We start from the raw sequence: 27131 nt of genomic DNA, 5'->3' as shown, positions 1-27131 counted from the left end.
CCAAAGATCCCGCATCTCTCCCAGAAGCAGGGCCAGTCACTTCCTCATCTTGTCTGTCTCAGTCATATGAAGTACCACATCAGATTACAGTCTAGTTTAAGATAGTCTCCACCTACAAGACTGGACATTGCCCAGGGCAGGAACTAGGGCATCTGCAAGTGCCAAGAAGAAGAGGGACACCTTTTTCTTTGCATAAAAGCCACTGCCAAGCTGTGTGCCTGGGGCTACATCACCCTAGAGGGGACATGTTTTTCTAATTTGCACAAAGCATTGGGAGGCTGAGGGTGACCCTGGACATGGACTAGTCAAGTTGATCAAAGTGGATCAGGACGATGGAGCTTCGTACTGTGGCTGTGCCCCTCTTAGCTGTGTGACCTTGGGCAAGCTGCTTCGGCCCTCTGTGCCTCCATTTCCTCATCTGTAACCTACAGAAGTGGCTTCGAAGTGACCAGATGAGGCGGGAAGCGCTGGGCAGGGGTCCTGGAGCGGAGGAAGCCTCAGATGGTGGCGGTGCTCACTGCGGCCACCACGTGGGGCCGGGGAGGAATCTGTGAGGGACGTGGTGGGGCAGACAGGAAAGGGCAGGGCTCTGAGGGGTCTGGTCTCCCAGGTCTGTGGCTCATGGGCCCTTGGCAAGTGCCTTCCCCTCCTAGAATGTAACCCCTGCTTCACAGGGCTGCAGCAGGGACAGTGAGATGAGGGTGACACACAGCAGGTGCCCCTTAAATGACTGTTCCTTCTGCCCCAAGATGGGGGCTGAGCCTGCATGGCCAGGGTACAACAGGTAGAGAAGCCACAGCATCCCCTGGGCCTCCCAGTGCCTCAGGGTGCCAGGGATGAGGTGGGGCTCAAACCCCAACAGTGCCTGGTGTCCCTCCACCCAGCCACGCAGCCCACCTGCCTCCTTAGAGTTTTGAACCAAAGAGGGTCTGCGTGCCACCTCCATCCGAGTCAGAGTGCTGCCCCACCCTAGACCACCCAGAACCCACCCGAGCCATTCTGCTTTGGCCCCAGAATGTAAACAGGCAAAAGTGGCTGGAAACTAATTGCAAAATTTATTCCAGGGCTGCGGGGGCTGGGTTGATTCTTAAGGGCACTTCTCATTTCAGGGGTGTGGGTCTCCGGCCTTGGCAAGGGCACACGTTTCAGGGGGCAGAGGTGGGGACTGAGACAGGGTGGCGGGAGGCGGGAGGCAGGAGGCAGGAGGCAGGAGGCAGGGGTGTCCAGTCTCCTCCAACTGGGCAGGCTCAGCACAAGCTGCAACAGTGACATGAAAGCGGGACGGACAGCAGGCACCCAGCCGGGCACAGGAGACAGCTGAGGCCTCTCCCTGGTGCTTCGCCCTGGAGAGTGTTTTTCATGACCTAGGGCAGGCCAGGGAGCTGAGGGCCAGCTTCATGGGTTTACAGCAACAGGTTGGAGCCACAGAAAGGGGATCAACAGCGCTTTCCCTGATCTACAGGCCCGTGCCCCCTCCCAAGTTCACTTGCATTCCCACCCACAGAGACTTGAAGCCCCCAACAGGGCGTCCTGCTGTTCACCTAGTGGGTGGAGGGCAGGCAACAGCGCTTCTCTGGATTGGGGCTGGGGCTCAGAAGTAATGACCCAGCACCACCCCAAGGGTACTTGGTAGGTGAATGTCTGGGGAGAAGCCCCAAGCCCCAGCTTCAGTCCTCAACTCTGTCCCCTTCCCTCCATAACACAAACCTTTCAAGGAGTGTCTAGAAGCTTAAAAACAAAAAAAGGGGGGAAAAAACCTCTTGACTACAACCTTGCAGATAAATACCAGCCTGGGAGGGCCACCTCTGGGTGGGGCTAGGATGTCGATTGTACCAAAAGTTCTCTGGGTGGGAGAGGGAATCAGGACGCCTGGAGCAAAGTTTTTTCCCTGATGATGTATCAACGCTCCCTCTTGCAGAGGTCAGCTGGGGTAGAAGGGCTAGGGAGGTCCTGTTGTCCTAACCAGTCTCCTGGTGTCCTCTAGGGCCCAGTAGCCCCTCTCAATTTAGCAAACTCGGTTATCCTTAGTTTACAAAACAGAGGATCTCCTTCCTGGTCTCTATGAGGGGGGGAGCACTGGAGACCCTCTCTCCTCCCCCAGTTGATAACTGCTCAACTTCTCCCTGTCTCTGTTTCCAGGAGAGGAGAAAGAGATGACCTCTGATCCAAGGGACATCGAGGCCCACCAGGGAATCCCGAACCTCCTCCCCGGACCTGTAGGCTTCAGACTCCAGGAGAGAGCTGGGAGCCAGGGGGCGGGGGAGGGGGTGGTTAACAGCCACCTCCTTGGGGCACTCCAAGTAGCAGGCAAGTGCCAGTGGCCACCCCACCTCCGCCAAGCCCTGCCCAGCCTCACCCACCTTCCCAAACACAGTGTCAGAACTCAGGGGCAGTGGCCTCTGGGACGGGGCTGGGGTTCCTGGGTGGGCATCATAAAATGAACCATATGGAGCCAGCGGCGTGGCTGCGGCCCCGCCCCGGTCCCGCCCCCGGTCCCGCCCCCAGTCCCGGCCCCGCCCCCGGCCCAGGCTCAAGTCTGCTTGGCTTGCAGCATCTCGATGAGCAGGTTGTTGCGGGGCATCTCGTTGCCCAGGTGCTTGTGGTACAGGTACTCCTTGGCCTGCATGCTCAGGGCCCGCACCTCCACCAGGCACAGCAGCAGCTGCTGGAACTTGTCCCCGCAGTGCGGGTAGTGGCACAGGGTGTAGTCGAGCAGGGCGGCGTTGGCCTTCTCCTGAGCTTCCTTCACCAGGGTGTGGTTATTCAGAAACTTCAGATCTGCAAAGGTAGGCTCTCGGTCACCATCGCATCACCAGCCATGCCCATCAGGATTGGGCCAACACCGTCACCAGCATCACCAATACCACCTTCCCTATGACCACCAAAGACACGGGCATTGCCACCATCAACCACGCAACATGGTCTCCCCATTGTCACCGTGTCGGCATCACCATTGTTGTCACCCTGGTTGACAAACACCACCATTGTCACCAATACCCACATGCCTGTGTTTTTCATAAATGTGGCCACCGCTACCATCAACCACCCAGTCACAGTCATCTGTCACCATCATCACTGCCATCATCATCACCACTGTGGTCAAAATGAACAAGAATCATGAAGCCCATCACCAGCCTCCCTGGGAGGATCCCTGGGCAGTTATTGAACCTCTCGGTTCCCCATCTGTAAAATGGGGGTGATAAAGGTACCAACTTCACAACATTGTCCTGAAAATTTAGGGAGCTGCTGTGTGCAAAGTGCTCTGATGAACAGTGTCTGACATGTGAGAAGCTCGGTGGGTTGGGTTAGCTGGCACCACAATAATGCCATCACAGTGGGAGCTGCTCTCACTGCTGTCATGGCCAACCATTGCTGCCATAACCAACACCATCCCCCTGGCATGATCAAAGCCATCTTGTCTCCATCATCACTGATGCCTCATCTCCATGACCATTGCCATCCGCATCCCCACTCTGCCACCATCACTACTGTCACCCCATCATCACCACGCCCACAGAGGTGCACTGTGGGTGGGAAGATCCCATCTCATGCTGCAACGCATGAGGACTGGTGGCCCCATTCTAGAGGACAGCTGGCATGTTCTTTTAGTCTCCCCTATAACCAATAGAGAGGATCCAGTAGCCCGGGGAAGGACTCTCATGGGGCCACGGGGGAACATACACATTCACTGCAGGATTGCAGATGGGTTGACATCCTGATTAACCTATCGCAAGCTAAAAATATCGTAAGTCAAAAAGCACTTACTACACCTGACCTGCTGCACATCACAGCCTGGACTGCCTTAAATGTGCTTAGACCACATTACCCTAGAGTTGCCAAAATCATCTGACACAAGCCTATTTTACAATAAAGCGTTGAACATCTCGTGGAGTTTACTGAACACCATGCTGAAAACGCAAAACAGAAGGGATTATGTGGGTACTCCAAGCACGCTTTCTGCCGAATGCATGTATTTCGACTTCTGCATGACCATAAAGTCAAAAAATCCTAAGCCAAAGCTCGTGAGTCAGGGGCCATCTCTGCTCATGGTGGCAAGGAGGTGGCCTGGATGGCCACATGGTGGCTGCACCCCAAGGAGTCGTGTGCACACACAATGCAGGGCAAAGGGACGTGTCTTTAAAAGCCTGGGACTGAGTGGAAAACAAAAATCACAGAGGGAGGTCAGGATGAGATCAATAAGGCTCAACCATGTACATAAACTAGAAATGCTTGTTGGCCAGGCTCATGCCTGTCACCCCGGCACTTTGAGAGGCCAAAGTGGATCACTTGTGGTCAGTTTGAGACCAGCCTGGCCAACATGGTGAAATCCCATCTCTACTAAAAATACAAAAAAATTACCCAAGCATGGTGGTGCGTGCCTGTAATCCCACCTACTTGGGAGGCTAAGGCTGGTGAATCATGTGAACCCAGGAGGCGGAGGTTGCTGTGAGCCAAGATTGCACCACTGCATTCCAGCCTGGGCGACAGAGGGAGACTCTGTCTCTGAAGGAATAAATAAATAAATAAATAAATAAATAAATAAATAAAGCTTGTACACAAAGCAGACGTGCTTTGTGGGAAGACAGGGGCAAACAGGACGACTCGCATTAAACATCAAGGAAGGGCTCCTTTTGGGGAGGGGTGGAGGGGTGTGGCTCTGCGTGCACCAGTGATTAAACAGAGGAGTGCAACTGATGTGTCCCCCACACCCGAGGTGAGGTGCCGTGAAGAGACAGAAAGCAAAATGTCTTTGGAGTGAGATAGATGTGGGTTCAAATCCCAGCCGCCGCTGAGGTGCAATGCTCCCTGCCCTGCCCTGACTTGACCAGGCTTCCTCCTCCCTGGAGAGGGAGAGCCTGGGTCAGTTTCTTGTCACCCAAGTTCCTGTCACAGCTTGCAGTCCTCGTTCAGCTCCTGGGCAGCATTTCTAGCAGGCGCCCAGCCTGGGGGCGCAGGGTCAGCAGGAACCCACAGAATCTGTCCCCAGGCCTCAAAATCATCTGATGCAAGCCTGACCTTGCCTGGGATGGGGTGACCAGTGGCTCAGAAAATGGTCATCCACTCACTTCTCCTCCACCCCATCACCACCAGCCCTGCAGCTGCGGGGGCGTCCAGAGGCAGCATGTGCAGCCCTGGCCCCCTAATCCCCCTTAACACCCTCTGCGCCAGGAGAGCGCCACGCTCCTGGCAACCCTGATCCCTGGCCGCCCCCAGCGCGCCTGCTGAGGCCTGTGTTGTCCAAAGTCGGATTTAGGGAAACCCGAGCTGGGCCTGGGGGCGGATGGCAGGACCTGGCCTCCATCCTCCCACCCCAGCCCGGGCTCCTCATCCTCCCTTCTGAAGTGATCACTTCCCCAGGGTCACCGTTAACCCTTAAGGCACTTTTATGTCAACTACATGGAAGTTCCCCCTTGTCCAGAGAGATACTGCTATAGCCACCCCAATGCCTCCTGGCCCAGATGCTCTTGTGCAGTGAATGACCTGCCCAACTGTATGGAGCAGCCCTACTCCCCAGCCTGGCCTGCCCCAGACATATTCAAAGGTCATGGGAAGTCATGCCACCTAGCTGGGCTCCTGCTGGCCCCATCCCTGTCCCATCTGCCTTCACTCCCCACTGTCCCGGGCTGAGCCAGTCTCCTGACATTCTCTTCTGACAATTCATAATGGGGGTCCAGAGAGGGACAGGGACCCACTTAAGGCCACACATCAGTAAAGGGTCCTGGAGGAAGCAGCTGGAGTGGGGAGGACTGGCCAGGACGCCGCAGTAGGGGCAGGGGCAGGAGGGGGCTGGGGAAGAAGTACCAGGGCCTTGGCTTTACCGGGATTTACTGTTCTCAGCAGCACTGCGCTAGGGAAGCGGGGTGCGGGGGTGGGTGCAGAAGGAGGACAGGTTTCAGGGATGCCCCCACCCCCAGTAGTTCTTTGGCCTCCCAGCTCTTGGCAGACTGGAAACCCCCACTGCCCCGGAGAGGTCAGCCACAGGGCTGGGGGAGGGAAGCACAGTCGCTAAGGGAGCCTCAGCGGCTATAGTTCAGAAGCCCAGACCCAGTTTCCTGGGCACCCCCCAGACACCTTGCACCCAGCTCAGTTCACCTCAGCAGACATCCAGACAGGCAGGGCAGTGCCTCCCCAGGGCTCAGGGAACCAGGGACCCCTGAAGACACACACACAAGGTGCTAGAGCCTGGATTGAAACCCAAGTCTCTCTGACACCAAAGCCCAAGTCTCCCAGGATAGGCAAGCAAGACTGGGGCCCCCTGCCCAGGAGCTGGGTCAAGCTGGGATGCCTGTTCCTGAGGAATTGGACATAACTTTATGTCCCATGCAATCCATGAGTCCTGTCCAAGAGCCCCCACCCCTGGGGTCCTAGGTTTCCCCCAGAGAGGCTACTCTGGACTCTAGACTTGACTTCTTCCTCACCTGGAGACCTTGTCCAAGTCACTCCCCTTCCCCAAGCCTCCCTGGACTCCCAGTCTCTAAAGAGATCATTGTGAAGATTCCAGCGGATAATAGATGTGACGGTACCAGCAACCCACAGAACACCACACCGTTCTTCCAGTGGACACGGGAGCGGGGGTCAAACAAACCTGGAGACGCCCCCTTCATGTGTCAGGGGTTCAGATCCCAGCTTTACAACCAGCTGGGTGACCTTGGGCAAGTCACTTCCCCTCTCTGAGCTGCAGTTTCCTGTCATCTGCATGACAGGGGCAAATTCGTCTCTGCCTCACTGGGTGGCCAGGGGCTGGCTCTCATCTGCATGCCCAGCTCTGGGCCCTAGGCACCCGAAGGTTGGAGACGGGCATGTTGGAGAGGAGCCTGCGCTCCCCAAGCCCGCTCAGCTCCCAGCACTCGCGGAGGCGGAGGTGGGAGGGAGCTGGGGGATGGCGCCCCCACCTCGGAGAGCAGCCCGCTAGCTCTGCAGAGCTGGGGGCCCCCAGGTTGTCAGAAAAGCCCCCTTTTCATGGTTTAATTGAATATTTGAATAATCCTTTCATTCCAGCGAGGCATAAAGAATGTTGTCCCAATAGCGGTAACTCAGGCAGGCGCCCCCGCGCACAATGGCCCCTCGAGTGGGGCTGCTATTCAGGCCGCCTTTTGTTGGCGTGGAGCAGTGGGTAAATTGCAAACGCTTAAGGGAATGCTGCTGCCGCCGCCTCAATGGAAGTCAGGAAATCGAATGTTAGGTCAATCCATTAAGCTTCGATTAAGTCCTCGGCAGAACAATGCCAGCCGGGCCCATCTTCATAAATACCGTGATTGCCAGGAGAGAGGCACTAATTTTAATTAAACCTCCTTACCTGCCTCCGCGCCCTCCCGAGACGGCTATTTAGACACCAAATGGCACCCTTATGCACAGGCAGGCGCGAAGGAGGCGCTGAGTGAGCCGCAGGGCGGTGGGGCGGTGGGGCGGTGGGGCGGTGGGGCGGTGGGGCGGTGGGGCGGTGGGGCGGTGGGGCGGGTGGAGGGACACCAGCACTCACAGCACTCACAGCCAGGCTGTGCGGCCCAGGGCGGAGCAGCCCCCGAAGGGGACGCCCTGCGCGCCAGCTGGAGGTCTGCTGGCAAGTGGCCGTCCCTCTCCGGGTCCCAGTTTCCCTGGAGCCCCAGCTCTGGTGGTCTGGGTGGGATCAGGAGAGGAGCCCTCTGCTCCAGACCCTGGAATCTGCTCCAGCCCAGCTCCAGGTCTAGCCTCTGCCAGGGCTCTGGGCTGCCTGCCTGCCATCCTTTTCCCATGCTGCACTTAGAAGGATCTTGATAAAATGCAAATTTCATCATGTTACTGCCTGCTTAAAGTCCTTCCCAAGAGAAAGTTCAAGGTACCAGGCCCCGGCATTCAAGGCTTTGCCCAGCTCAGCTCCTGTCCCCTCGCCAGCCTCCTCCCCACCCCGTCCCCACCCCTACAGCCACACAGAACTTTCAGGATTCCCGGAACTTTGCACAAGCTGTTCCTTGAGTCTGGAAAGCCATTAATGCCGCTTGTTTTTTTTGTCACCGACTGCTCTTACTCATACTGCTAAGCCCAGCTCAGAGCCCCCACCCCCCAGAAGACTTCCCTGATAGCCAGGTGGTGCTGGTTTCTCCTCTCTGACCCAACCCTGATCACACTGAACTGATGGGGTTCCTCTTCCAACCTGGAGCTGGCCAGCCAAAGGCCTCTGCGGCCCCCCACACCCCTTTCTCACTGCTTGCCATCAGCTGGGGTCCTGGAATCTCCTCCTGTTCCTCCTCCGGTATCCCCAACCTCACCAGGTTCCTGGCTTGCTGGGCTCAGGGCTCACCCACCCACATCAGCCAGACCCATGTTCCTGTGCGGAAGGATAAGGCACTGTGCCAGACACACAGCCGGTGATAAAGATAGAGACTGTGAGCATTCATTCACTTCATTCATTCACTTATGCATATGCACACTAACTTAATAATGGTGATTATGATTAAAACAATTCTGGCACACACTTCCCAGGGGTCAGCCAAGCGCTGGGCACTTTGGGGAATTCTCTTATTCAATCCTTGTAAAAAGTTAGGGATTACTAGGAGGGTCACTCTACAGATGGGGAAATAGAGGCTCAGAGAGGGGAGTGACTTGCCCAAGGGCACACAGCCAGAAAGAGACCAGAGACCAGATTTAGAATCTACTCCTCATCCCTACCTAGTTCCCTTTCCTAAGCACTGCACCACCTTGATTCTCACACACACAGCACGCGTGCGCACGCAAACACCCTTCTCCCCGCAACTCAGCCTGTCCCAGCCCAGCACTGGAGCCTCTCCCACCCCTCAGGCCTCAGCTGCTGCATCTGGAAAAAAAAAGCTGATGACCAGCATGACATTAGGGCGGGGCACTTCCAGTTTTGAGCACGCCCACACTTGGACCCAAGAGAAGAGGGATCAGCTTTACCATCTTCCTTAAGCCCCAGAGAAGGAGGAGTCCTGGATTCATCCCCAGCGGCGGCCAGAGCTATGCCCAGGGCTTTGGTGGGAAGAGGGGCTGGGGGCCAAGACACTGTCCCTGCTTTTCAGGGGACACCCAAGGACATACAGAGCCCTGGCAAAGAAGCCTGGTGGCTGGTAGCCCACCCTCCATCCACCCCTCCTTAGGGCCCTCCTAGTGGCCTTGTGATGGCAGCCAGGTCAAGAACTCTCACCTTACAAACCACCCAGACTCCTGAGGACACACACTCCAATTCTAGGTGCCTCCAAGCACCACTCTTCGCCACAAATTCCTCATGTTCCCAGATCTCCTGGTCCCTCCCCAATCACACACAAACTCTTCACACAGCCTAACACTTAAGAAACCACAAGGGTGTGAAAGTTCGTCGTTTGCACACGCCAGCACACACACATGCATGGAAACAGAGACAGACGTTCGCGTAATTCCTGCAGGTTCCATGCCCCAACCACACAGACCCCCACCACGCATGTCTGTGACTCTATCCTGTGCCAGCCTGCTGAGTCTGGCAGGCTGCGGGTAAGGTGCTGCTGCTGGCAGAGGTAGGAGGGAGCTTCCCCAGCTGCAGCCAACCGGGTCTGGGCCCCTGAGGCTCCTGCAAGGATTTCAGGCCACAGCTCCTGCAGAGCCCTGGCTGGTGTCCTGAGAGGTAGCTTAAGGTGGCCATGCAGATAAGCCCTCCAGTTACCAGCCTGTTCTGCCAGAGTTGGGAGACCCAGCCCACCGCATCCAGCCGCATGGCATGGAGGATGTCACCAATCCCGCCCGAGCACTGGGCTTCCCACTTTTTGTTAATCCCCTCTGCCTCCGCAACACTCCCCACTCCTCCCTCCCTCTGGCAGGCACGCCCTTCCCAGACTGTGACTATAATGCCAGCCACCAAGACAATACCTTAATCCTGCCCCCTCTCCAGGTGATGAAGCACTCACTCATCTCTATTCCATCCCATCTGCATCACTGCAAAATAATTCATCCCCCAGAAAACTCCTATTCATCCTCCAAAACACTGCTCAGATGTCCGTCCTCCAGGAAGCCTTCCAGAAAGAGCTCTTGCTCCCCACCCAGGGTTCCCTAAGCCACACCCATCTGTCTGTCTCAGCCCTCACCACCCAGGCTACAGGTCTCTTCCCGATTGGCAAGGGACAGCTATGTCCTCAGCATCACCGGGTATGGGGAGGGCATTGGTGATGGCTTGCCAGGGAGTGAGGGTGCAGACTGGAGTGCCCAGGCAGGGTTGGGGTCAGGAGGGCAAAGGAAGGGAGACCCCCCCCCAGGTGCTTGGGGAGTGGGGTGGGTGGCCGGGCTGGACTGGCATGGGCAAAGGGGTCCGGGCCCCCAGGAGCTACAGTCAGAACTGGGGACCCCTAGATCCAGGGATTAGAGAAAACAGGGACCCCAGGAGCCTGGAATAACAATCCCAAAGTCACATGGGCCACCAGATGGGGAGCCGTCCCCATTTAAGAGCCAGGCCCTGGCTGGGGGCCTCAGACCTTTGTTCACTGAATGAGTAAGGGAGGGGCCTTTCTCCCCTGAGGCTCCTTCGTGGCCACTCTGGCCATAGCAGGGCTACTTTTCCAGCCTCACCCACCCTCCCACCGGCCCGCCCCTGGCTGTATCCACCTCTCTGTCACTGGAGCCACACTCACCCAGGCTGAAGAGGATGATGAACTTGAGGCAGACAAACTCCTGCCGGTCCAGCTGCAGCGCAAGCAGCTGCAGCACCAGTTCCTGTGCCCGCAACACCAGGCTGTGCAGCAGCGAGCCCGCCTGGGCGGCCACCGTGGTCAGCTCCACCTGGGGGCAGAGGGCACGGGGTGGGGGACAGTCAGAGGACGTGGGTCCAGGCAGGGGGCTCTCTGATGGTGGATGGAGGGCTGAGGGCATGGATTGGAGGTGCAGGTCAGATGGGCTGGGGTCAGGAGGGCCCAGCCTTGGCACTGAGCCAGGCACGAGTGACATCTGTGCAGCCCCGGGGACCCTGCCGGGCCCACCCTTCCGAGCTCTCCTCAACCCGCCAGGCCTGGAGCTGAGGGTACCCACGTCCTGCCCATGTCCACCCCTCCTTCACACACAAACCCCAGCACCAGGCCCAGTAGCACCAGCAGTTCAGAGGGCCCCTCTCTACACGCTGGGAGGGGAGGGGTCAGGGGAGGGCAGGCCTGCGCAGGGACACACAGACGCTTCCACGTGGCTACCCAGAACCCCTACGTTCACACCTAGATGCTGGGTCACAGTTCAACCCAGAGTCTCACGCACACACACACACACACACGAGCGCAGTCATGGGGCCGCCCACTCCATGAAGTGAAGGTGCACACATGTGCACACGGCCACACCTGCCCTTGTATGCTCACACTTACAGCAACACACACGCCCATGTATGTGTTCACAATTATGGGTTGATGGGAAGACAGTGACACCCACACACTGATGTGTGTGGAGATTTTGCACAAGAAAACACAGGCAGGCACACACACACAGGCCATTCCCATGGCCACAGAGACTCAGCCGGCTGCCGACACACACCGCATGCAGACTGCAGGCACCTGCACCCACAGGGAGTCCCAGAGACACCCTCATGGGACCAGTGCTGCCCGTCCCGTCCTCCTGCCCCGATGGCCTGTGACACCGAGGCGAGAGCTGGAGATGAGGAGCAGGGGCCTGGGGGGCTGGAGCAGTGAGCAGAGTCTGTCTCCCCCACCCCACAGCACCCACCGACCCCACGGTCCCTCCTGTGTCCCCACCTGGGAGTGACGCTCCTGCCAGCAGGCTGGACCCTTGCCATCAACCCCCTTCTCTGCCTCCCTCCCTCCTTCTCTTTCCCTACAGCCTGTCTCCGCAGGTGAGTCCTCCTTCCTGGCTGTGTCCCTGTGTCCCCGCCCTGGCCCCCACCTGCCATCCTGACCCCTCCGCCTGCCTCCTCAGATACTACCTGGCCATGTCCCTCCTCCTCCTAAAGCTCTCCCTGGACCCCTGCTGCATCTGGACTTACTTTCTACTTCCCAGCTTCTCATTTCCTGCTCTAAGGGGCCCAGATTCTGACTTTGAGCTCTCAGGAGCCCTTTGCCCATTCATTCATTCATTCATTCATTCATTCATTCATTCATGATTTACGGCCTGCAAGGTTTTGTCTGCTAACCCAGCCCTAGCAACCCTCCAGCCTCCCTGGTCTCTCACCTCATGCCACCCCATACCAGCACCAGCAGGGCCTGGGGGCTCCACGCTTCCACCCTCTCTGAGCCTGTGGTGGAGGTGAGGACTGCCCGCCCACCCCTTATTCCCCAGCCAACTCCAGTGTATTATTTCCAGACCTAGGGCCACCATCACATCCTCCTCCATGAACCTCTTCTGACCATGCCCACACCCCCTGAGCTGCTCCCCAAGAGCAGGGCTCCCAGGAGCCGGCGCCTCTCAAGCCTGGACCAGGGCTACTCGCAGAGGGGTCAGGCCCGTGGGTGCCCCATGAACGTGGGGAAAGGGCTGATAATCAGGGTGCCCAGAGCGAGCCCCGAAAGGCCTGGGTCCTCCTCTCCGAGGCCCTGAATCCTGGAAGTGCACAGCGGGGCTGGGGCGGGGCCCAGGGGCGGGGCAGGGCCCAGGGGCTGGTCACCTCCTGCCCGGTGACCAGCAGGATGCTGCCCTCCTTGCCGTGCTGGACCTGGCGGTAGATGTGGTCGAACACCAGCAGCTCGCTCCAGCAGTTCTGCAGCAGTGTCATCTGGTCGGCAACCTGGAAGGAAGAGGCACGCAGGGGGCCGGGCTCCAGCCAGGGTCCAGGTCCAGCCACCTTCCTCTAACCCCTTCTCCTCCCACTGAGATCCAACTGGGCATGCGGCCTGGGCAAGTTAACCTCTCTGTGCCCATCTACCCGAATGTCTATGCTATCAAAGTGCAACGGGGTCTGGCCAGTTAATAAAGGGGTGTTTGGGGCTTGAATGGGCCAGGCTTCAGGCCCCAGCTCTGTCTTCGGTATGACTTTACATAAGTCCTGATAACCTTCTGTGCCTCAGTTTTCTCATCTGTACAGTGGGCAAAGTACTGAGGGGACAGTCCAGTACATGTTAGGTACGCCATACATGTGATTAATGTCCATGGAGGTACTCTGCAAAGGACTCCTACAAATGCATGGCAAGAGTATTATTAATTTTAACATTGTCCCCATTTAAAAACCTGTGGTCAGTTACACTTCTGGCAGCCCCAACTGCTCAAACAGAAGCCATGAGGAAGAAACCAAGGGCTTCCCCCCAGCCTACGCAGAGCTCTCAGGCTCGGGAGAAGGAGGGAGGTCCCACCTGGCCTGCGGTCAGGCCCAGGGCATGAGCAGGGGGGCAGCAATGGCCTGGCACCTGAAGCAGAAACGAACAGCGACAAGGGGCCAATTCCGAATGCCCCGGCTACGGCCAGAGGCACTCGGTGCAGGGGCAGGGCCAGCCCCTGTTTGGAGTATCCTTTGACTCTGCAGGACTCAGAAGCAGAGCCAGGGATCCCCTGACCCCAATCCCTATTTTTCAGCTGAAGAATCTGCCACCTGAAGAGGACAAGAGACTCTCCCAGGATCACACAGAGGCAGGACCAGGCCAGGGCCACGGCTGGCATTCCTGGTCCGCAGTCTCCACTGTGACAAAACGAGCCCTTCTGTGTATTCGGAAGCACACTGGGCACTGCAGATGGGCCTGGGCAGACACAGCCCCATCCCTCTCAGCCTGTGCCACTCCTCAGCTGGCCACCAGCGACCCAACAGACACTTCCGGAGCACCTCCCTGGGCCATGCCCTGTGACGAATGCAAACCATGACAGCTAACAGTCATTCCACCGCAGCCCTACAGCCCTGCGAGGCTTGTACAGTCACCACCCGCATGACAGAGAGAAGAAACTGAACAGAGAGGCCACACAGCTCTGTCTAGTTCCAGATCTGCACTCTTAACCACTAGCTGTGGAAGAGGACCTGTCACTCACCTGCCTTGCCATCCAGGAGTTACTGGTCTCTCACAGGCTCTTTGCCTCCTCTACAAATCCCTACCTCATCCCTCTCCTTCCTCGAGGCCCTCCCCACTCTCTGGATGCAGAATCTGCAACATCTTATGGCATCAGTTAAATGCCTCTGTCTTCGCCAATACCTGTGAGATCTGGGGAGGCAGAACTGGTGTCCAGCTCTTCTCTGGGCCCCAGAGCAGGGGTTAGAGTGGCTGATGAATGGCAAGGTTCTCCCCAAGACAAGCACAGAGTGCAGAGGGATCACTTCCCACCTGGGGCCAGGGGCTCAGAGGGGCCACTCCCCACCTAGGGGTGGCTCCCAGTCAGAGGGGAGCTGGCCCAAGCCTAATGAACAGCTCTCTCTCATAGGCGATAGAAGCCTCCTCCCTCCTCTCTGTTCCCCTTCTCTCCTGGGGCATCACTGGGGCCTGTGTCCTCAGACAGACAGAAGGGGAGAAAAGGAGAGGGAAAAGTCAGGAATTGCACACAGACCAGCCTCCGGGCCCACGTGGTGGAGAAGAGGGAGGTCTGTGTCCGTTCCCTCCATCCCCACCTCACCTCTGCGTCCAGCGCTCCCTCCAGCTCCCAGCAAAAGTTTCTTCCCAGAGCCCCTACCATCAGCCGTGGGCCCCCAGACTCAGTCCTGGCTGGAAGCATCCAGGAGAGACTGAGGCCTGAGCAGGGGCTGACTCAGCCATCGCTCTGTATCTCTCCACAAAAGTGCTGGCCACCATAGAGCTGCGGTTTCCAGGAGGGAGCCAAGGCTCAGAGAGCACCTATTACCAGACATGGTGCCCACTGCAGTACAGGACACCTCACCCCTGCCCTGCCGACATTCTGCCCACATTACAGATAAGGAAACACAGCCTTGCCGGAGGTAACACTCAGGCTTCAGGCAGCTGGGCTCTGCCCAGAGGTTCCTACCGGCCAGGACTTCTGGGGACCCTGGGAACCTCCTGAGACCGGGGTAGGAGGGGCCTGCCCAGGGGTCACATTGGCAGCAGGAAAAACTCAGGCCCACCTTGGGCACCCAGGTGGTCACACAGGGCCAGACCCCGCCCCTCGCAGGCCCACAGGAGCAGACACCCTTGCGCCCAGAATGAAGGCACAAGGGGGTGGGGAGGTGGCAGAGGAACGATAAGGGGTAGAATGAGGAGATAAGCCACGCTTCAGGCCAAAAGCAGATGGGTCACGGTGACCCGGCTGGCCCAGCCCTGGGAGCAGACTCTGTACCCAGACCTTAGACCCTGGATGGGGCAGGCCTGCCTGGTGGTGCTGATAGGGGTGCCAGGGGCAGAGAACCGCAATATGGTCGCTGAGGCTTTGGTGCCCCATGCCCTGTGTTCGAGTCCCCATCCGGCCATGCATCGTCCACCATGCATCCTCCACCCTAATTTCCTGTTCTGTGAAGAAGGAAATACAATTTCTCTCTTTTTTGGTTAAAACATAAGAACACACATTGGGCTGTGTGGGAACTGGTGGACCTGCTGCTGGTTCTTCCGTGGATGCTGCCTGGCTGGGATCCCACCTGCCCCTTGGCCAAGCAGGTCTTGACTCACTGCTTTCCTTGGGTGGACAGATGGATGCATAAAGACACCAAACTCCAAAACACTCCCCACACAGATGAGAACGCGCACGCACGCATGCACACACATACACACACACCTCTTTTTATTTAAAAGAAAACCACAGGGCCATAGCTGCCAGCCCCTCTGCATGAGAAAGCAGGTGGTTAAGAGGTTCCTTTAACCAGAGAGGGTTGGTTTTCACTTTCCGAAGTTCCCTCCCTAAGCTAAAGGCTCCTCTACCCTCAGGCCTCCTAGCCATCCGGGGAACAAGGACATTTGCAGCCCCAGCCCTGGGGTCTCCACCAGCCTGGCCTGTCTGCTGGGCCCATCAGCCATCCATCCCTCCTGCCAGACTGCCACAAATCTTCCTGGAGCCTTGATGCTCTGCAGGCTGCCTCGAAGACCAGGTATTTATGGGTGCCGAGCTGACCTCCCTCCCAGCAGGGCCCCTCTGGAGCCCCCTGGGGTCCGATCGGTCTGGCTGTGAAGGCCGGCAGGCTGTGTAATTCTCTGGTGGCTGACACACCACGGGCTGGCCGCCATGCTCTGCAGGCCGAGTGGTCAGTGAGATGTCATTTGTCAGCCCAAGACTGACAGTTACTGCCGCTTAAATGAAACCGTCTATCTGGGCAGTTAAATCTGCTGTCAATGGGGGCCTCGGAGCTGGATGTTGAGGGTGAATGGATGTCAAGATGGGTCACTGGGCACTCCTGGCCTCCACCGCCCACCCAGGTCCTCCCTTGCATCCTCCCAGCCTGTCCTTCGTGGTAGGTGATCAGAGAGGCTGACTGCCTGGGCCCTGGACACTGCTACCCACCAAGCAGCAGGTACAGGTGAGTTTCTGCCACCTTGTAGGGAAGAAGTTGCTTTACAAGCGCAGGACAAAGTGGCCCTAAGACGGTCCTGGAACAATCGTGCGCTCAGAGGAGCTTGGGTCCAATGTGTCTCTCCCGGCTGCCTCCCCCCGCCAGGCCTGCATTAAACAGTGTGGCTAAGGGGAAGAGAGGAAGGGCGCTGCGACCCCACTTCATAAACTGCCCGCGCTCAGTTCTTCCCCTGTCCTGGCTCACTAACCCCTTACAACAGCCCAGTGGGGTGGACATTATTTCAACTCCTCCCATTTTCAAGATGTGGAAACTGAGGCCCGGAGGAGTGAAGTCACTTGCCCAAAATCATACAGCAGGTAAGTGACAGAGCTGAAACTTGACAACAGGCCTCTCTGATTCTAGTCTTTGATATTCACTTCTGTGCCACTATTGGATCTAACATGCTGGGATTGTGTGTGATGGAAAAATGGAGACAGAGGGACCCCCATCCCAGTTGGGAAAGAAGATGGGGGAGGAAGATCCCAAGAGGGCATTTAGAGCCCAGCATCAGACACAGCTGGGCCCCTGGCACCCCTGAGAGCTCAGCTGAGCCTCCAGGACTCCTCCCGAGCAGCAAGATGTCATCAGCATCAGAGGGCTGAGTGGGCCTCTGCTCAGAGTCCAGGCTTTGTCAGGGGAGCCCCTCCCCGACCCAGAACCTGGAGCCCCAGCCAGCCCCAACAGGCCATCCATCACCCACTGCCCAAGGACCCACTCATGGTCCAAGCTCTGCTGTGGCCCTGCCAACATCACCAGCCCTGCTTCACAGGCCCATTGGAACTCCCAGAACACGATGCCTCTTCACATTTCGGGGCCTTCGCCTCTACTGTGCCCACTGCCTGGAATCCCCTGAACCTTTTCTACTTTCTAGAAAGGCACCAAACTGTTCTCTGACTTCCTTAGTTAGAGCTGTTTGCTCTCCCCCTGGGGTTCCCTCTGCCTCTTCTGTGGCTCTCAGAGCCCTGGGCACCTCACACTGGCATTATCTCGGTGCATGTCTGACTTCTCCTCCAGGTTGGCAGCTTCCTGGGTCCAGATGATTTTAATGTCCCCAGTGTCCAGCCCACGGGTTGCTCCACTCTCAGAGCCAGAGAGCCCCCTCTTCTGTCTGCTAAGATGTGCCCTGTCTGGAGGTGGGGAAATGAATGATCAGCCAGAAGGGACACCAGAGTCACGCACACCCCTCCCACTTTTCTGCCTCCTCACCTCTGGGCTTTGCAAAGAGACACCAGCCCAGGGCCCACTGGACCAGTGGCAAAGAACTTCCACATGGTTGATGAGAGGCGCTCTAAGGGCTGGGCTGGTACTTATCTGCAAGGCCCCTTTACAGAAGCTGGTGACCACTGTTCACAATCCCGGGCTCAATTTAAAGACTTTGGGAAGGGGAAGCAGGAAGGTTTGGACCACGGAGAAGCCAGAAGCAGGAAAAAACACTCAGCAAAGCTGGGACAAAAGCCCTTCCCATCCTGCGTGAAAATCCCCCGGAGACTAGGAAGGCGGCCAGAGGAAGTGCCCTGCCCCTCAATCCAGGGTTCTGGAAGGCCGGGAATGCCCTGCTCCTCCTCCTCCCCTCTGCACAGGGGGTGCATGGGAAGTCTGGAGGGAAGCTAGCAACCAACCTAAGGGGCTTGGGGTCCTCATCCCCACCAGGGCCTCCAGCCATGAGCAGAAGGCAGGTGGGAGTGTTCAAGACCCTGCCTTTTGCCTCATCCATTAGGTTGGACCAGAGAGGAGGCAGGCAGTGGTGAGAAGGGGCTGGGGTGAGAAACCCACCCCATGACAGACACATGGTACATCCCCAGGCCTCAGCCATGACAGGCCCTCCACAGTGGAAACAGTAGCCACCACCATCAATCCTCAACTCCCAGATGGCCCAGGCCTCAGTCCCGTGATGCCCCTAGGGCTCAGAGCACCCATCCCCGACCTACCAGCCAGGGCAGGCAGTGCCCCCAGCCCATCCGGCCTCATGCCCCTGGAGGAAGCCCAGGCCCAAGTGGCGTCAGCACTGACAATGCTGCTCAAGGCTGCAGTGGCCCCAGCAGGGGGGGGGCAATGGGCCCTGCTGTTTACACCCAGCCCCAGAACAGCCAGGGGGGCAGCCTGGGTAAGCCAAACACCGATAGCCCTGGGTGAAAGAGTGCCTGAATCCAGGCCAGGAAAGGGCAGGCCTTGGCCAGCTGGAGGGGCCTCTGGGGAGGTCTCAGAGAGCCAGGGCACTGGAGGGGCAGTTCTGGGGCCTCAGGCTCTTCAAGCCACTAGGTGGGAAGACTGGGAAGTTCTTTCCTATGTCTGGCCTCAGTTTCTCCTGCTGCTTTCCTGATTACTGTAGCTTCAGGTACCTCAACCCAGGGGAAAGAAGGCCATGCCATAGAGGAAAGCTGCCTTGCCAGGGAAGATCAGTGGCAGACCCTGGAATCCCTCACCCACCTACCCACCTAGCTCCCCGAACACACACACACACACACACACACACACGCACACGACCATCCAGCAAACACAAGATTTGCAAAGGCAGGAGGATCTTTCACCTCAGCTGTGAAGGAGAAGGGCCCACAAATGTCCCAAACTCCAAAACACTAAGAACCCCCATCTGTGTGTGACGTTGGAGGCTGGCAAGGATTGGCAGCCTCCCTGAATGGGAGGACAGGATGGGCCGGATCCCCTTCCCAACACTGGGCTGAAGGCTGGGGAGACAAGACAGTCTCCCAAGACTCAGCTAGTCCTTTGAGGGAGCCCAGAGTCTCAGAGAACAAGGAAAATGCGTACCTAGAGAGCCCCAGGACAGGGAGCCCCAGAGAATGAAAGAGCTGCAGAGACACCAAGAAGCAGAGAGACAACACGCCAGGGAGAGAGACAGTAGGAAGAGACACAGGCAGAGATCAAAGCAGCAGCGGCTGTGAGAGGCTCAAGGAGGAGAGAAGGACAGGGAGGGAGCGGGGACCCAAGAGGCTGTGATGGAGTGGAAATGCTCCTTAATGTCCCCAGGGTGGCCTCCGGGTCCCCAGGTACTGCCTGAAGCCAGTGGGCAGGATGGCCCTATCCGAAGGACAGTTGGGCTAAGGCTTGGGCAGCTGGGAGGACCATGATGCAGGTCCATCCTCCAGCCAGGCGGGAGGAGAGACTCACCTCCAGCTCCTTGAAGACCATGCACCTGCGTGCCCAGTCCACGATGGAGATGAAGGTCTGGTCGGCCATTCTGCACAGGAGGCCAAAGGCCGCCGGCTGGTCAGGGCGGCTTTTGGTGGGCTCCTGCAGGCAGCCCAAGATGCGGGCCCGCACCTGGTCCTCATCTGGCTCCAGCTGCAGCAGCTGCAGGATAAGCTCAGGCACATTGGGCCCTCCAGAGAAGGGCTCTGGATAGCCGTATGGCAGCCCAGGCTGTGGGGGGCTGGCGTAAGGCTCTGGGTACTCAGACTTGATGGCACGGCCAGGAAAGGCAGGGTAGAGGTAGCCAGCCAGTGGCCCATGGGCACCGGGCACAGCCATGGGCAGTGCTGGGGCCCCAAAGTCGCCCAGTGGCCCAGCAGGTGGACCGGTGGCCAGGCCCTTGGGCTCAGGCGCATGCAGGCTGGGAGGCAGCATATAGTCCGGTGCAGGAGGGGGCGGTGGGGGCACCCCCATCGGGGGCCCTGTTTCCAGCTTGAAGCCATTGGCCCGAATCTGTGCCTTCTTCTGCTGTTTCAGGGCCCGGTCCCGCTTGTACATCGGCCCAAACTTGTTCCGGCCACCCCTCATACGGTCAGCGCGCACGGCTGTGGGCAGGGGCAGAGGGTTAGGTTCACCCTCTCCAAGCCATCTCCCATGCTGTCCCACCACAGATTCTTTCCAAACAAATCTGACCGCTCTCTCCCCTGCTCAACATCCTTTCATAGCTCCCACTGACCACAAGAGAAGTCAGTCTCCTTTGCCTGGCATTCAAGGCCCTGCTCAGCTTTTCAGACGATCCGTGCTAAGACCCCTCTCCTTCCACTCCACCTAACTCACCTCCACTCCTCTGTTTGACACATCTCCTTCCTCCTCCACCCTGCTTTCATTTTCCTTCTGACTCAAAAGACTGTTTTTCTCCTGAGCTTGCTGAACACCCAGACTCAATGTCACTACTTCCAGGAAGCACTCCTGGATTCACCCAGACAGACTCTACTGTCCTTGCCCCAGGTGCCCTGTCCTTGCCCACTCTTATCATGCTGAGTGGATCATGCCATGTGCTCATGCGGGCTCAGTTCTGGGCTCAGGTGCCTAGCACAAGGCCTGGCAGGGAGATGGTGACCGGAAGGGGACCCTGGTCAGCTTTGTTCACCACTGGCCCCAGGGTCCAGGTGTTTGTTGACTGACCGCCTGACTGTTGAGCTCCAGCTGCAAAATGACTCAAGTGTCCTTCACTGGTTGTGAATGTGAAGCTGAGTTTAGAGCTGGCCAAGCCTCTGTGCTGGGGGAGGGGACCTCTCTTGCCAACTAGAAGCTCCTCCGCCTGGCCAGGAATGTGTCATCAGCCAGAACCAACAGGTGCATCTCTGCAGCTGGAGTGTGCCCCCAGCCCCTGCTCAGACAGAGCCCCACCCTGGGCTCTGGGTGAAGGGAAAGAGCAGGAGAGAGGAGGTGGTGCTCAGCAGGGATGATGGCTGGGGGGCCACCTGGCCAATCTGCCTTCCCCCTGGGGTGGGCAGCCCTGTGCCGCTCCCAGGCTGCATGAGAGTTTCTGCTGCCCACAGCAGCAGCCAGATCTCTGGCCCCTCAGGACCTGGCACTAGGGTCATGGGCTCTGGGGACAGGATAGGATGTCCCCCTCCCATCCAGGGGTCCTTCCTCCAGGTGGCAGGGCATGTGGTCTGCCACTCTCAGAGCCACCTGGGGCTTTCTACACTGCTCCAAAACCTTAATCAACCGCTGCCTGTTCAGCACACAGTCCAATGACCAGCCACCTCTAGAAGCTCAAATCTTTCCTGCTGAAACTTCTCTCCTCCTCTCTGGACTGAGAGCTGGGGTTGAGAATAGGGAGGCAAAGAGGGGCCTGCGTTCCTTAGGGGCAATTCAAGTGTCCCCCACTGCCCGGCCCCCTCAGGGCCTGGCTAAGAACATGACGGGAAGGAATCTCACTGGCTGAGTGAATAAACCACAGAGCCCTTCAGATGGACGGACAGACACGCAGATGGGCAGCTGAATGTGTGGGGGCTGGGCAGCGGTGGTGGGCAGATCCTAATGGAAAGCGTCATGGGCCTGACAGCTAGCCTGCAGCGATGAACACCCAGGCACTTTCAGCTTTCCTACACCAATCCCCACACTCACTCGCTGGAGGAAGGCACTGCCGTTAAGCCCATTTTTCTTTTCTTTCTTTCTCTTTCTGCCTTTTCTTTTCTTTCTTTTTTATTTTTATGTATTTATTTTTTGAGACAGGTTTTCCCTCTTGCCCAGGCTGGAGTGCAGTGGTGTGATCATAGCTCACTGCAGCCTCGACTTTCCAGGCTCAAGTGATCCTCCTGCCTCAGCCTCCTGAGAGCTAGGACTACAGGCACATGCCACCATGCCCAGTTACTTTTTTGTATTTTATAGAGACAAGGTTTCTCCATGTTGCCCAGGCTGGTCTTAAACTCCTGGGCTCAAGTGATCCTCTTGCCTCAGCCTCCCAAATGCTGGAATTACAGGCATGACCCACTGCATCCCGCCAAGCCCATGTTTCAGATGGGGAATCTGCAGTTTAGAGAGGTTAAGGATTTTGCCCAGTGTCACCCAGCCTGACTGACAGTGCTGTGCTGGCACTGGGATTTGGCCTCTGCTGGCTGGGGTTGGGTATTGTTGGGGGGATGGGGACCTTCTCACAGAGGGAGGAGCTCTGCAGACCCTGTGCTGGGGCCCTGGCAGGGGCTGGGGAAAGGGTCATCTCCATAGGGTTCACTTTTGGATACCTCTCAGCCCAACCCAGATTGGCCTTGCCAGAGTCCCTTCCCGGCCGGAGGCCCACCCAGCGCCAGCGCCAGCGCCCGGTTCCCTTGCAGCGACTGGGCCCTAATGTTGCACGAGGGGCCTTCGCGAAGGCCAATGGTGCTATCCCCTCAGCCCCTCTCCCACCCCCACCCCCTACCCGCTCAGGCTGTCAGGGGTCAGGGAGCCAGGCCCGTGCGGCGCGCACCTTCCAGGCGCATCCCCACCGTCAGGCACTTCTGGAAGCGGCAGAAGGGACAGCGCTTGCGCTGCGTCTTGTCGATCTTGCAGCTCTGGCTCTCAGTGCACGTGTAGTGCTTGTTGTTCTGCACCGTGCGCTTGAAGAAACCCTGCGGGAGCTGAGAGTCAGCGGGGCCCCGCCGCGCCCGTCCGCCGCACCCCTGCCTCGAGCCCGCGGCTCACCTTGCAGCTCTCACACGTGAGCAATCCGTAGTGGTAGCCGGACACCTTGTCCCCGCACACGGGACACAGCTCGTCCAGGTCCTCGTCGTAGGAATAGTCCATGCCCGCGGCGTCCGCCTGCGGAGGGACAGCGGGTCAGGGCGGGCCGGCGGAGACCGGCAGCTTGGGGTCCCCGCGGCCGCCGCCCCAGCCGCTGTCGCCGGTCCGTCTCGTAATCCCCTCGCTGCGCCCAGGCGCTGCCGCCGGCACCCACCGAGTGCCCCGCGCAGCGTCCGGGGGTGGGCCCGGTGCAGTCCCCGCGCCCGGCCTTCCCCGCCCAGGCCCCGCGCTCTCGCCCCGCCTGGGGGCTCCTCCCGCGCGGACCCCGTGGCGCCCGATCTGGGGCCCTCGGATTCGATGCGCTTCGATTCGGATTCGTTTGTCTGAGAACAAAACCCGGATTCTGAGAAAAGGAGATGGGCTCAGCCGCCGGGAAGACGCCAGGGGACCCGGGAGCGGTAGGGCGCCCGGCCTGGGTGTTCTGGGAACCCGACAGAGACGAAGGAGGCAGAGACAGAGTCCGGGCGAGACAGAGATGGGCGGAAACCCTGGCAAGAGACAACGACCGACTCCGCGGGGCGCAGACACGAGGCCAGTCCGAGAGTGCCAGAGACACAGACACAGAGACGCCGAGCTGGAGAGAACCCGGCAGGGACGAGACACTGGGAGGGATGGGGGGGGAGAGAGAGAAAGAGAGAGAGAGAGAGAGAGAGAGAGAGAGAGAGAGAGAGAGAGAGAGAGAGAGAGAGAGGAGAGAGAGAAACGAGGGGTGGGAGAAACGAGGGGTGGGGGATCGGATCAGAGACTCGGAGAGACAGCGGAGGCCCAAGGAGAAAACTCAAGAGAGACCGACGCAGAGCCAGAGACACAACGATAGACGAGAGACAGAGACGCCGAGACGAGAGGAGACCGCGAGAGACGAGGCCGGAGAGCGACAGAAACACGGAGAGAAAACCTGGAGGCGGAGGCGCCCAACCCGAGGGTCGGGGACAGGGGACGCGCGGGAGCCCAAGCGCCGAGGCGAGGCCCCGCGGGGTCGGACCCGGATGGGGGCCCGGGCCGCAGGAGGCGGAAAACGACGGCGCTGGGCCCAAGGGCCCCAAAACGCGGAGCCGCCGGGGGCCTCCGCGCCTGGAGAGACAAAGCCGCGGCAGCGACGGCAACAGGAGGCACAGCCTGAGCCGCCGCTGCCACCGGGACGTCGGGCGGGGAGACCTCGGGCGGGGGTCGGCGGGCTCCGGGAAGCCGAGCCCGAGGCGGGGGAGCGACCTCGGGCGGAGAGGCGAAGTCCTGAGGAGGGAAGGAACCGGAGCCAGGGCCCGGGACGCGAGAGGGGGAGCGACGGCGGCCGCGGCCGGCCCGACGCCCACCTGGTCGCTCCCGCCAGCAGCGCCCCGCGTCCCGCCCGCGCGGAGCCCGCACCTCCCGGCCGCGCCGCTGCAGCCGGCGAGGAGCCGCACCCGGGCGCAGCGCCGCCCGCCCGCGATGACGGCCGCTCGGGCCGGGGGCGGGGAGGCGGGGGCGCTGGGCTGGCGGCGCGGGGGCCTCAGCTCCCCCCTCCCGCCTCCCTGCCCCCCCTCCAGCCTCCCCGTCCCCCCACCCCCCACAGCTGCCGGGACCGCTCCAAGGCGCACCTGGGACCCGTGCCCCTACGCCGCCACTGCGCCCCAAGCCAACCCGCCGCGCCGGGGCCGGGGGCCGGCCCCTCTATATCGGCGCTTGCGGTATCCGGGGGCGGAGGCCCGGCCGCGTCCTCCCCCCAAGCCCGGCCCGCGCCGGGCACCCTCTCCGCAGCCCGGCTCCAGTCTTCGCTCTCATCCTCCCCGCCGCCCAGCCCCTGTCCTGCTCCCCGGACCCCAAGCGCGGCCAGAGAGCTGCGGAGCCCGAGTGCCCCGCGATGTGGGCAGGTGTTCGTCTCTGGGGGCCTCGGGTCACCCGCCTGCAGTGGGAAGAGGCAGCTCCTGTCTGCGAACCCAGCTGGGTCGTGGCGAATGCCACGCGGGTTGCTGGTCGCACTGCAGCGCGGAAGTGGGTAAGGGCGAGTGGCGACCGTGGCCGAGGCTCAGGTTCACGGGTGGAAGCCAGATTCTCCCATAGGCCCCGCCACGTCTCCTCACTCGAGCCTGCGGCAGCTCTCTACCCGTCTTGCGTCTTCAGTTGCCGCATCTGTGAAGTGGGTAGATGACCGCTCTTCCTCGCTAAGGGTGGGTCGTGAGGATGAACCCAAGCAGTAGGGGCAAAGCACGCGCGTGGCCTGGTGGAAGCGCTCAGTGGCGCCCCGCTGGGGAGATCTGGGGCGAAACCCTTCTGCTCGCCAGCCTCAGTTCGCTGGGCTGGAAATGGGAATTGTGGAAATCCCATTTTACCAATGCCTGAGGCCTAGGGAGGACCCGAAGCCTTTACGGGCGCAGGAGGTGGGAGAGGAGGCAGGAGGCAGGGCCCCGCTGCTCCCTTCGGAGCTCTCACGAAGGGTGGGGCAAGGAAGAAAGCGCTGGGCGGCCTTGGGGACAAAGGAGTTCCCGGTCGACGGGCCGAGCAGTTGCTCTGGGCTAGGGACCATCCGTGGGGCCACTGTTTTTCAGTTGGAGAAACTGACCCCAGAGGAAGGGGCCTGCCCGCATCCCACCTCCGCCCCCGCTGGCACCTGGGGTCGGAGAGAGTTTCAGGACCACCAGGCCAAAAAGCCGCGATCTTCAAGCAGGGAAATACCGCAATTTTGCATTGACAGCGGCGCAACCCACCAAAAGGCTCCATCTGGGCTCCCGCCCGCCTAGAGGCCTCGGGCTTCGGTCGGAGCTGAGCCTGGGGCCTGCGAACTGTGGCCGGAGACCCCCGCGCAGACCCCACTCAGCTGGCTTACCCCACAGAAGGAGCAGAACCCGCAGATTAGCTGTGCAAGCTCTGGCAAGTCACTTCGCCTCTCTGAGCCTCAGTTTCTCCGTGCATAAAGTGGAAAATGTTGGTTTTACAGATGGGGTACTGTGGTTTCCATGCAAAAGTCTTGGATGAGGAGGGAGGAAAGGGCCCGAGACCCACCGCCAAACCCCTGAGAAACAAGAGCATCTGCCCGAGCTGGAGGTGGGGTCACTGCTGCCTCTGAACAGCTCCCCACCACAGTGGAGCCCTCAGACAGTGACTGTAGGAGCAAAGGGTGCTGGTGGATGATGGGCTGGGGTGCCCCAGTCGGCTGTTCTAAGGTAGAGCCCACCCGAGGTCTCCTGGAATCCTGGTGCTGGAAGCACAGGCCCCAGCCGCCCGGATGGGGTGGGGTGGGGGCTGGGCTCAGGCCCTTCTCCCTCTCTCTCCAACTCCCTCTCTCCCAGGGTTTCTACTCTCACCGTCTGGGAGCCCATGGCTCCTCCACACTCCAGGCCCCGAGGCACCCACCCCCACAGGTTCCAGGTTCCAGCCCACCACCTGGGGAGTTCCAGTCCCTCATCCACCCACCCAGGGAGGCAAACCTAGACCTGGGGACCTAGACCTGGCCTGGCCGCAGAGCCCAGGCTGACAGATGAAGGCCGGAGACAGACACGCGGATACACAGCAAGACTCAGAGACAGCCACAGAGACAACCCAGACCCTCAGGCAGGGTACAGAGCCCCAAGACAGGCCCAGAGCCCTCCGGACACACAGACCTCTAGGCTCAGACCCACACAGCCTGGTGGATGCCTGGCCAGCGACAGCGGGACACCAGCGGACCTCCATGGGGCTTGTGGTCACAGGCCTGGCTCCTCCCATCGGCAGCCCAGGGAAGAAGAGGGGGTAGCATGGTGGCAGGGTGAGTCTGGGAGACCCCTAGCCCCTTCCCTGCCCAGAGCAGGGGGCACTGGTCACTGAGCAGAGCAGGCGGTGGCCGGCCAAGGCTGCAGGGAGGCACTGCAGAGGGAGGCTGGTCATTAGAGGCCTGGGCCGAGGCCCTCACTTACGGAGCGGAAGCAGCGCTCTCACGCCGGATGAGGGTGGCAGTGGGCACCAGGGGTCCAGGGGGAGGTTCCGGCAGCCCAGGTGGGGCGGTGGCAACTGTGGGTTCGCAGAAACCCCCTCACACCACGGCGGGCGGCAGCCGGACGGCAGGCTGGCCCTGTCCGTCCGTCCTCCTCCTCCTCCCCGCCCTGGTGGGGGGGCCACCGGAGGCCCAATTGGTCTCTGCCCCCACGTGACTCTGCAGGCCTCTCGCCTTCTTTGTTGGTGTTTCTCTTCATTTACGTCTATTTTTTTCTTCTTCTCCTAAAAGAAAAAAAATACCCCTATCTATCTGGGGGCCGAGGGTGGGGGCGGAGGCCAAGGCACTGCGGAGGCCTTGGCCAGCTGGCTGTTCCAGGCCCGCTGTGGGAGCCCAGAGGCAGGGACCCCACAGAGGCGGGTAGGCAGCCCTGCTTGTTAGAGACCGGGTGGGAGTGGG

The 27131-nt window shown here is 59.6% G+C and overlaps 1 protein-coding gene across 3 annotated transcripts; it reads right to left on the bottom strand.

The window, feature by feature from the left end:
* Nucleotides 1–1036: 1036 nt before the first annotated feature.
* NR5A1 (nuclear receptor subfamily 5 group A member 1) lies at nt 1037–24413 on the bottom strand. 3 transcript variants are annotated; one of them, XM_030919984.1, is made up of 7 exons: nt 24364–24413; nt 22691–22807; nt 22476–22617; nt 19478–20103; nt 12554–12673; nt 10590–10737; nt 1037–2778 (listed from the first exon to the last, which is right to left on the bottom strand). In XM_030919984.1, the coding sequence occupies exons 2-7, from the start codon at nt 22790–22792 to the stop codon at nt 2531–2533; spliced, it is 1386 nt and encodes a 461-aa protein (XP_030775844.1). In that variant the 5' UTR covers nt 22793–22807; nt 24364–24413; the 3' UTR covers nt 1037–2530. The 3 variants fall into 3 exon arrangements, with proteins under 3 accessions (XP_030775844.1, XP_010364147.1, XP_030775845.1); XM_030919985.1 differs by lacking the exon at nt 12554–12673 and having other exon boundaries at nt 2530–2778; XM_010365845.1 differs by lacking the exons at nt 22476–22617; nt 22691–22807; nt 24364–24413 and adding an exon at nt 20336–20414 and having other exon boundaries at nt 2501–2778.
* Between the last annotated feature and the right edge of the window lie 2718 nt (nt 24414–27131).

The sequence above is a fragment of the Rhinopithecus roxellana genome, chromosome 16 (genome assembly GCF_007565055.1).
Source record: "Rhinopithecus roxellana isolate Shanxi Qingling chromosome 16, ASM756505v1, whole genome shotgun sequence".
In the NCBI taxonomy this organism is placed as follows: domain Eukaryota; kingdom Metazoa; phylum Chordata; class Mammalia; order Primates; family Cercopithecidae; genus Rhinopithecus; species Rhinopithecus roxellana.
The sequence above is the reverse complement of the archived record's forward strand: the minus strand, read 5'-3'. Positions and strand labels throughout refer to the sequence as shown.

Excerpts from the sequence above, each read along its gene's own strand:
- NR5A1 (XM_030919984.1), bottom strand. The coding sequence starts at position 22,792 with ATGGACTATTCCTACGACGAGGACCTGGACGAGCTGTGTCCCGTGTGC. Across the intron at positions 20,104-22,475 it reads GGTGGGGATGCGCCTGGAAG|CCGTGCGCGCTGACCGTATG; the intron begins GTGCGCGCCGCA and ends CCCTGCCCACAG. Across the intron at positions 12,674-19,477 it reads TGGTCTTCAAGGAGCTGGAG|GTTGCCGACCAGATGACACT; the intron begins GTGAGTCTCTCC and ends TCTTCCTTCCAG.